The sequence below is a fragment of the Notothenia coriiceps genome, unplaced genomic scaffold (assembly GCF_000735185.1).
Source record: "Notothenia coriiceps isolate Sejong01 unplaced genomic scaffold, NC01 NC01_scaffold00007209, whole genome shotgun sequence".
In the NCBI taxonomy this organism is placed as follows: Eukaryota; Metazoa; Chordata; class Actinopteri; order Perciformes; family Nototheniidae; genus Notothenia; species Notothenia coriiceps.
Window position 1 is genome coordinate 4,924 of NW_011339910.1, and position 9,640 is coordinate 14,563.

At 38.1% G+C, this 9,640-nt stretch overlaps 2 protein-coding genes across 2 annotated transcripts; both read left to right on the forward strand.

Annotated features, from left to right (window-relative positions):
* The first annotated feature begins 720 nt into the window (after positions 1 to 720).
* LOC104943934 (alpha-1,6-mannosyl-glycoprotein 2-beta-N-acetylglucosaminyltransferase) lies at positions 721 to 4,046 on the forward strand. Its single transcript, XM_010769402.1, has 2 exons — positions 721 to 806; positions 896 to 4,046. The coding sequence occupies exon 2, from the start codon at positions 1,141 to 1,143 to the stop codon at positions 2,398 to 2,400; it is 1,260 nt and encodes a 419-aa protein (XP_010767704.1). The 5' UTR covers positions 721 to 806; positions 896 to 1,140; the 3' UTR covers positions 2,401 to 4,046.
* Positions 4,047 to 4,586: 540 nt separating this feature from the next.
* On the forward strand, positions 4,587 to 8,736 carry brox (BRO1 domain and CAAX motif containing). The gene is made up of 10 exons (XM_010769403.1): positions 4,587 to 4,688; positions 5,164 to 5,283; positions 5,542 to 5,648; positions 6,170 to 6,266; positions 6,443 to 6,538; positions 6,649 to 6,721; positions 7,475 to 7,580; positions 7,735 to 7,824; positions 8,199 to 8,284; positions 8,437 to 8,736. Exons 2-10 carry the CDS (start codon positions 5,183 to 5,185, stop codon positions 8,536 to 8,538), a joined length of 858 nt encoding a protein of 285 aa, XP_010767705.1. The 5' UTR covers positions 4,587 to 4,688; positions 5,164 to 5,182; the 3' UTR covers positions 8,539 to 8,736.
* Positions 8,737 to 9,640: the final 904 nt, after the last annotated feature.

Below are 9,640 nucleotides of genomic sequence, written 5' to 3' on the forward strand. Positions count from 1 at the left end.
TCACAAGATACCGGACAGTATATGCAGTATAATAAACCTACATAGATAAATGCTGAATTAAATAAATACAAGTATGGAAATTGAAAATAAAATAAATAAATATATATAAACATATATAATTGCTAAAATGAATACTGAAATAAATACAATTATAAATAAATATATACAAATATGCAGGACAGAACATCAAATAAGTATAAACAAATATGTAAATTAATACAGAAATAAAACAATACATTTAGAACTAAATGTCTAAATGAATACATACAGAAATAAATGAATAAATACAGGAATAAATAAAAAAAGGAGAAATAAATGTTGAAATAAAAACAGAAATAGAAAAAATGAAATAAATAAACATAATAATAAACGTATGTGGAAATATAGGAGAAAGAAAAATGATATTACTGTAAATGAATGAATGCATAGCCTACATTTTGTTATTTAAACATAAAATAAACCACATTTAATACATGTAGAAAAATACCGGTATAGTTCAAGTGCTTTTTCCCCCTTTGATACTGTGATAGGATACTGTAGAGTTAGCAAACATTGTTACATTTTAATGCACGAAATGTAAAGGGAGGTTTTCCCACCGTCCACTATTCAAATCTGGCTGATTTACATGTCCTCTCGTATTACACAACCATAGATAGGACAATGATTCGTTGAGCAGCAGCTCACTCCCCCCCCTCCCGTCGACTGGGTAGTACACGTCAGCAGTGAATGAAGTTGTACCCAAGATGTATCACGTCCTATCATCCTCTTCCTGGTGTGAGCGTGTTGACACATTACACCTAATTTGGGTAAGTTAAATGGAGCTAACGCTACTTAGCTTCTACTTTAACGCCTACTTTAAAAACACAACATAACGCTTTGTTCTACTTTTCTACAGTTGATAAAAACAAGCGACTGCTCTGGCAAATGGCTCGGTTTTGAAGAGGAAATACAGTCATGCGAGAAGAAAAGCAGCCGTCATAAAACGTTTGACATTTAGTTAAAGACACGCATCGTTGGACAGTAATAATAAGAGTTTCTCCGCACGAGGAAAACTGTCGCGAGGACGTTTACAATGAAGGCGCTCGCGGTGAATCCAAGCCATTTCTGTTGAAGTCCAAAGTCTGTTTTTACTTTAAGAAAATGAGGTTTCGGCTGCTCAAAAAGAATCTGCTCGCGCTGCTGGGTGTTTCCTTTGTCGTTGTGACTCTGCTTATTTCAACACGTGTGTTATTAGTCAACGATAATGACACAACTGGACATAATAACGTCGAGCCGGGACACCAAGGAATGCATTCTGGTGACGCGGTAAAGTTTAACTTTGGCTCTCCTACAGAGTTGACTCAGTCCGTTTACAGTGCCAATTACAAGCAGTGTGTTCACAACGCGGATAAGTTTCCAGGGGAGCCTCTGCTGGTGCTGGTAGTTCAGGTCCACAACAGGCCTGAATACCTCAGACTGTTCATCAAGTCACTGGAGAAAGCTGCTGAGGTCCACAGCTTCCTCCTTATTTTTAGCCATGACTACTTTTCAGAGGAAATAAACGCCATTGTGCAAGGGATAACTTTCTGCAAAGTACTGCAGATTTATTTCCCCTTCAGCACTCAGCTGTATCCCAGCGAGTTTCCTGGGAAGGATCCAAGGGACTGCCCTCGAGACATATCCAAGGACAACGCTCGCAAAACAGGATGCCTCAACGCAGAACACCCTGACTCCTATGGACACTACAGGGAGGCCTTCATCACTCAGACTAAACACCACTGGTGGTGGAAACTGCACTTCGTGTGGGAGCGAGTGCCGGCCCTGCAGGGCTACAGCGGCTTTGTGATCTTCCTGGAGGAGGATAACTACATCCTACCTGACTTTTTCCACTACTATAAATCAATGGTGGAATTCAGGAAAAGCAGCTGCCCCGATTGTGACATGCTAGCCTTGGGTAACCACAATGGCCTCACTGATTTCAACAGACTGTCCAATAATGTGTTGACCACTGGGTGGATGTCCACTAAACACAACATAGGCATGGCCATCTCCAGAGATGTGTACTACAAACTGATGGGCTGCCACGAGGAATTCTGCACCTACGACGACTACAACTGGGACTGGACTCTGCAGCACCTCTCGGGAACCTGCATATCAAAGCCCATTAAGGTGCTGGTGGCACAGGGCTCCAGGGTCCTCCACACAGGAGACTGTGGCCTTCACCAGAAGGAGAACTGCAGGCCAGAATGGGCCACACAGAAGGTGGAGGAGAGCCTTAAAACGGCCAAGGAGGCTCTCTTTCCTCAATCTCTCATCCTTCAGGGTGCAGAGGCAGTAGAGCACAAGACACACATGAAGAACGGAGGATGGGGAGACGTTCGGGACCATATTCTATGCAAGAACTACGCCAAACGTCTTTGAACTGTAACTTTTCTTGGGTAAAATGTTAGTTGGTATTCTGCAGACGTGCCATTAATACATAACTTTTCAGGGTTTCGGAGGCTGCACTGGGTTATGTTTTCACTTGGAGTGTTCTCTATTTACAGCAAGGTCTTTCAAGGAAATTGGACTAAATCAAGTCCAAAAATGCTGCATGTACACAGCTAGCTTTAACTCTTTTTATAATCACCAAAGCTGCACAGTTGCCAAAGATTTTGTTGATATTTGTGTTGTTTTAAATGCAAGCTCGACTCAATTTCATTTCACCAGGCTTGTTTTATTCTGGGTGCCTTACAATCCAAAACATTAGATTTATTGCACAGTGCTGGGCATATCTATATCAGAACTTATTTGCTACTGTGTTGCATTCATGAACCATTTAGAAGCATTTTACATGTGCCTTTACGGTACGGGTTTTAAGTGCGACGTGTAATGTACTGTACAGACTTAATCAAATGTGTATGACAATCTTACATATGATCGAGAACTCGTTTATACAACTGTCTTCTTAAAGTTAAATGAGAACATTATTTCATGTACATAATGGTATCTGTGTTACTGAATGTAACCTTCACTTTAATCAGGGGGCTTTTTTTTTAGGAGAGGTCAGCTGACACCACTTACTTACTCAGTCTCCCACTCCCCACTGCATTGACCCCTGGCTACAAAAAGAGAGCTAGATTTAAATTGATTTTTTTCTTTCTTCTGTTGTGACTGTATATTTGCTTTCTGATAGGTGAAAGCGACCTTTTGGAGTCTTGTTCAAGGTCTGTCTTCCTGAAAACACGAGTCATCTGGGATTCAGCATTTCTATATTTGCACCTTTGTTAGAGTTTATTTCGGGATCCTTGCATTGGGACCTTATAACAAGGTGTTGCTGTTCCTTTTCATTCAGCTGTTAGGGACATTTAAAAAACACATTCACACTAAAGTAACCTTTCTTTACAGTAGAAAACTGAGAGAATTAACTAAATATATTGATGCTATTATAGCCTTAAAGCTGACCAAAAGTGCCTTTGATTGTTACTTTGTGCCTAAACTCGTTTTAAAAGAGATTTTTAATGGTGCACTGCTAACATTGTTGTTCACATTATGCGCCTGTCAGTATAGGGACTTGTAGTTCACCTCATAAATATATATATTTTTGGTATTGTTTTTCTTCATGAGGTGTTGAGGGAAAAGTGAATGGTAATGTCACCAAAATCTTCATTGTAAAATTATGTTAAATAATTGCATCGCTTTGCCCTTTTGCTCGCAAAAGGTGACAGTGGCTCCACTCAGAGTGGTTTAATCTGATATTGGTGCATGTCAGCGTCCCTAATGGAGATTCCTGGTCAATTAATATGAAGTGAATGTGATAATGAAATAGATAAATCTTATGTTATGTTGAAAAGCACAATGCATTCTTAAGGAACATGTCAAAGATAGCCTTATCCACAAAGATGTACTATGTAAAAGTGACTTGTATGTTTGTATGTATGTGGGATGTGTAATGATTATTTAGTTTGTTGAGTGAGTTTTTTTTGCTTCTTTTCTTTTCTTTCTGATTATCACTTGAAATAGCTGTTTGTGGTTCACCTAATGTTTGCCAAATGGGGAAAAAAAATAAAAGGCAGAATTTTCAATGAGCTTTGCCATTGTCTCTTCATGGAAACATATGCACACTTTATTTTAAAGCCCACCTTTTTTGAAATATTATACCTTTAATGAAACAGATAATTATTGTGGACGTTTGTTTGCGATTTGTATACTTTCACTAGATTCCAGTTGCAACCTGGAGATTTAAGATATTGAAAATAAAGTGATATTGGTTCACAAACAAAACAGAATATGGATGTAAATGTTATAACTCATCCATTTTTAGCAGTCACTCAACAGAACGGCTGCATATTTAACACAACAAACTCAACCTAAATAACTAACACCTTTTAATTAGTAGTAAAATAGCTATCTACAGGAATTATTTGAGGACATAATGAGGAAATTACTGGAAATAAAAGCATTTAACGTGTTATAACTATTCACAGACTAAGGTTGTGATCTGATAGTTGACACATTAGTCATGTAAGGAGGTTTGTTCTACTAATCCTGAACAACAGAGAAGCTGATCTGACTTCTGTGGTATTTTCCGAACACACCTCACATGACTAAACCGCGGGATTCGATTGGTCAGCGTCTACGCCGTGTTTATTTCCGGAAGTAAATTGTTGTCAGTGTCAGACTTTCCACTAGGATTATCAAATCTCACATTTACAGCACCAGAACGTCAGGTAAGCAGCGAAACGGATACTTTATTTGACCGAATACAGTTCATTAATTTAACCGTATAATAAGTCAGTTGTCACATCGATTCAGTTATTAATTTGTACATTTCCAGATGTAGCCACTGCCAGCCGTTAGCTGTTGCTCTCCGTAGCTTATGTAATGGACTTTTTTTCTACACATAATTGTTGAAAACACGATTTATAATAGCCCCAAGTAACCACAGAGGGTTAGAATCAATTTGTTAAACTTGGGAAGGGGGGATATAGCCTCGTGAGGGTGCTAACACGGCCCAGCGAGTCGTAGCGACGGTAAAATGACGTTAGCTAAGATGACACATGAGCTAGCTAATGCTGCCCACTTAAACACCAGTCTATAATATGTAAATTATTTGTTAGGCCATTTATTTTACGGTATAAAACGTGTATTAATACCAGAAATACAACACATTCATTAACTGTTTGTCACCCTGTATTTTTCAAGGTGTGTCCTCATCCACAGGATGGCACATTGGTTTCACAGGAACCCCCTGAAGGCAACAGCGCCTGTGTCCTTTAATTTCTATGGAGTGGCAGGAAGCCCCTCTGCCAATAAGATATGCAAGTACGTCTTATCTCTATCTATTATACTGGTTAAGGTGTTATGAAGTTGGACTGACTGTGACCATGAACACTGACTGAATTGTTTTTGTCTATCCTCTCTTATGACGATGTAATGACCTATGTTGTGCTCCTGTTACTGTCATTTGATAACATGTTTGCCTTAAAGGGTGCAAAAGGTGTTGGATATAATCACTCATAATACAGGAATGATCATGATTTTTAGAGCATCAATTGAATGCCATTTATTTGACACACACAGTGACCTGCGGACTAACAGGGCGAGACTGCTGGAGATGTTCACTGATGTCACCTGCAACCCTGAGATCATGAAAAATGCCACAGATGCATACTTCTCCCTCCTCCAAGGTAATATGAAATCCAATCTTTGATTCATCTTTGTCTTGTAAGGGTGTTTATCTCCTTATATCGGAGGGGTTTGGTCTATCAGTCCAAACTAAATATTCAGTAAAAAAAAGTTTAAACTTACAGAAGTTTGTTCAATCCTGCTGGAGATCCCAAAATTAGCCCAAAGCAATTGTGATTTTTGAAGAAATATGCATAACATTATGTTATAAGATCTTAATTATTTCCATTTGATTGAACGGTAAAGCTTTAAAACATTCTCAACAGTCTCAGTACACATTCCTTTCAAAAAGATTCAGAAAGAGAAATGTGTTAATACTCCACATTAGATGGTTGATACCAAGCGTTTCATTGCCTAAAAAACAATTGCATACTTGTAATGTATTGTTAATGTTGTTATTCATATTTCTCTCCTTTTCCTTTCTAACAATGCATTCTGCAATTCTAACAATTGTTACTAGGTTTTGCCTAGCACATAACCAACAGCTTCTTGTTTTTTTAAATATTATTTTATAATACAATAGGCTTTATCACGGCCCTGGATGGAACAACACAGGAGAACAAGATGAGATTCATTCAGAACTTCAAGTGGACTGACACCTTACAAGGAAACACACCAAGGTATGAACACTGATTGAATACTTCCATTCTCATTGGATGGAAGCTTTCTTTTTAGTGTGTATGGTTGCAATTCAAAGAAAAAAGCTTTAAAAAACATATGAAGACTACACAGTATTTTTGAATCATAGCATTATTGACTTGTGTGAATAACCACCGTGTCCATGCCCTCCTCCCAGTGCCCAGCAGGATGCAGTCTTTGAACTGGTCTCCATGGCCTTCAATGTAGCCCTGTGGTACACCAAGTTTGCCTCGAGACTAGCAGGGAAAGAAAAGTATGTACTTTTTTTGTCTGTATTTATGTGTCTGTTGTCTACCCTATCTTTTTTATAACTTTCTGACTATGCTAACTTTTGTTTTGCCGTCTTATTTTCTTGTTCAATAGCGTGACAGAGGCTGAAGCGAAAGATGTTCACCGGAGCCTGAAAGTTGCTGCTGGTATATTCAAAACTCTCAAGGTAAGCAGTTGCAAACAAGTCAGGCCTTTCTAACTTTGTATAGAGCCATTCAGTCCTACTCTTTGTATTTGTTCATATCCATTATTTATATGGTATACATAGAAACTAAATTAACTTCTTTACTAATATTTGTACTTAAGCCTTTGAAAAAACATAATTTGCTTTGATTACTTTGTTAATTCAGAGACCAAAGCGAATTCAGAGAATTCCTGACAGTGAAGTACATTTTATTTAAATCCTCTTTAGTGACGCCAAAATGTTCATTTGCTAACACCCCATTAGTATAATGAGAGCTTTTCAAACTGTAAGTGGTCGTCTATTGGGTTGAAGCATGTAATGACAATGAGAATCACATGTCAGAACTTGCCTGAGAAAAAAATCACTGCCTTTTACTTTAAGTAGAAGTAAACAGGAACAGATAAAAGCTGATTTGCCAAATTTCCAATGGTGCCAATCTACTTATGTCAACAGATGCAACATAACGTTTTAGCCAACACGCACTCCGTGGTTATATGGGATCCCCTTTTTTTTAAATATAACTTTTAGCCGACAGTTTATAAGCCGACTTCATGCCAACCTAAGGTAGTAGGGGAATATATGTGGGTGTCGGGGGGTGACAGTGTCAGACTTTGAAAACCCCCAGTTTAAAATGAGCACAACGATTTTGCCACAGACCCTTTGCAAAAACAAAGGAATGCATGATATTGAATGCTGATTTTTAAATCCACAAATTCTCCGGCATTTCTGCTACAGGAGGTCCACATCCCTCGTCTCATCACTCCGGCTGAAAAGGGCAGAGACCTGGAGCCCAGAGCAATGGATACATACATCATCCAGTGCCAAGCGGAGGCACAAGAAGGTACAGAAGCCCCTAGAAATCTGCACTAGCAACTATAGTACTTTTACTCTTTAGCCCTGACAGTAGATACTCAGGCAATGATGAACAATACATCATAATGACTCCTTGTCAAATCCGAGATGTATTCATTTTCAATTTATTTCCTTTTTCATAGTGACAATTGCCAGAGCAATTGAACTGAAGCACAACGCAACACTCATCGCAGCGCTGGCATTTGAGACAGCAAACTTTTATCAAAAAGCTGGTATGTATTTTGGCATTACATGGGTTTACAGTTCTCAGGTACAGTTATGGTAACTTTAAAAAAGACAATCTAAGCTAGGGAAAGCCTGTAAAAGGGAAAGAGAAGGGTCCCTAAGATGGAGCCTTGATGAACTCAACTTATCATATGTGTCTGCTTAGAAGTGTAATTAGCTGTAGAAACAAAGTAAAGGTTATTTTATGAAGACAAATGCACATTGCCAAGCTTCACATAGGCTTACGTTGCAACAAAAATGACGGACGCTGATGCAGTGATGCACTTATGGCAAACTGGCAACTCAATCATGCTAATATTAAAACATTAAAAAAAAAAGTTGCCCTTAACAGGCTATTAAAGGTAATTATGTCTGTCCGCAGACCACACGTTGAACACCTTGGAGCCAGAATGCAGTGGCAAATGGAGGAAGTATCTTGAGCTGAAGCAGCACTTCTACATGGCTTATGTAAGTTCATGCTTATCCTGATTCACTTCACTACTTTTAGGCACAATAAACTTAGTCCGTGTACGTGCCTTCTATGATACTGTTCTTTACAAAGACAGGAAACAAATTGACTTTTTTTATTGAAATGTTATAATCATTGCTTGTGTTTGCAGGCTTATTGCTATAATGGGCAGACGCTGTTGGCGAGTGACAAGTGCGGTGAGGCTATAAGATCCCTCCAGGAGGCAGAAAAGTGTACGTATATCTTTGACTAGCGTTCAACCTTAAAAATGTTTTTAACCACATACTATATACATGTGTTAAAGTGCCTAAGTAACAAGCATTATAATTAGATAGCACCCTTAAACATTATTATATCCAAGAATTAAAAAAAGTAATGGAACAACACAAGTATTACAGAGGCCAATTGCACAATTAATTTATTACCTCATCAATAAACTTTTAGTAAGTAATTATGCTTCAAGCTCTTTTTATTTTTGTCTAAAAAATGTTTCGTTTATCTAATACACTCATTATGTCTTCTTACTAAAGGCACATTATTTAGATAAGGTTATACACACACTGTGTTTTTCCATTATGCACAGTGTATGTATGATATTAATGTGTAGTTGTGAGAAAATGGAGGCAAACAACTTCTATCTTTGACAACACAAGGTGTGTATCGTTTATTTACACAGCTAAAACACAAGAAACTTTAATCCCAACATTTTTTGTTACCATAGTAACACTGACGCTGTCAACTTTTACGTCATATTATGAGTCATATAAGATGATTGATGCTGTTTAACCACAGATAATGCTAAATTAATTCCTAAGACTCCGCTGCAAATGCATGTTTTGTTCATTTGTCTTTATTAGGTCCATTATACAAACTACACTCACTTTGGTTTAGTAACATGTAGTTTAAGCATAGTTTTTTTTTAGGTCATTACACTATTATTCCTGTGTTTTGTTGAAGTACTTTTGGACACAAAATAAGTAGTCATAGATTTGTATTTCTTGCTTCCATTATATTACATTACATTTCATTCAGCTGACACTTTTATCCAAATTGACTTACAATAAGCGCATTTAAAGGGGCCCTATTGTGCACATTTTAGCTTCATATTAGTATGTAGTGCCATACTGTGACATGTCTCCATTCTTTAATGTTCAAAAAGCTCTTTGTTTTTCTCATACTCCCTGTGCTGCAGCACCTCTTTTCACCCTCTGTCTGAAACCAGAGCCCAGTCTGCTCTGATTGGTTAGCTGGCAGGCTCTGTTGTGATTCGTCAACCGCTTAGAGATGTCCCGCCCCTTACCGTACAATGTGTTGGAGCGCTAGTCAATAGAAGCACACGTGTGATGTCACTATGT

Bases quoted from the DNA above. Each gene is read 5' to 3' on its own strand.
- LOC104943934 (XM_010769402.1), top strand. From the start codon at position 1,141: ATGAGGTTTCGGCTGCTCAAAAAGAATCTGCTCGCGCTGCTGGGTGTT.
- brox (XM_010769403.1), top strand. From the start codon at position 5,183: ATGGCACATTGGTTTCACAGGAACCCCCTGAAGGCAACAGCGCCTGTG. The intron at 5,649-6,169 runs GTAATATGAAAT...ATAATACAATAG, and splicing joins ATACTTCTCCCTCCTCCAAG to GCTTTATCACGGCCCTGGAT. The intron at 6,267-6,442 runs GTATGAACACTG...CCCTCCTCCCAG, and splicing joins TTACAAGGAAACACACCAAG to TGCCCAGCAGGATGCAGTCT.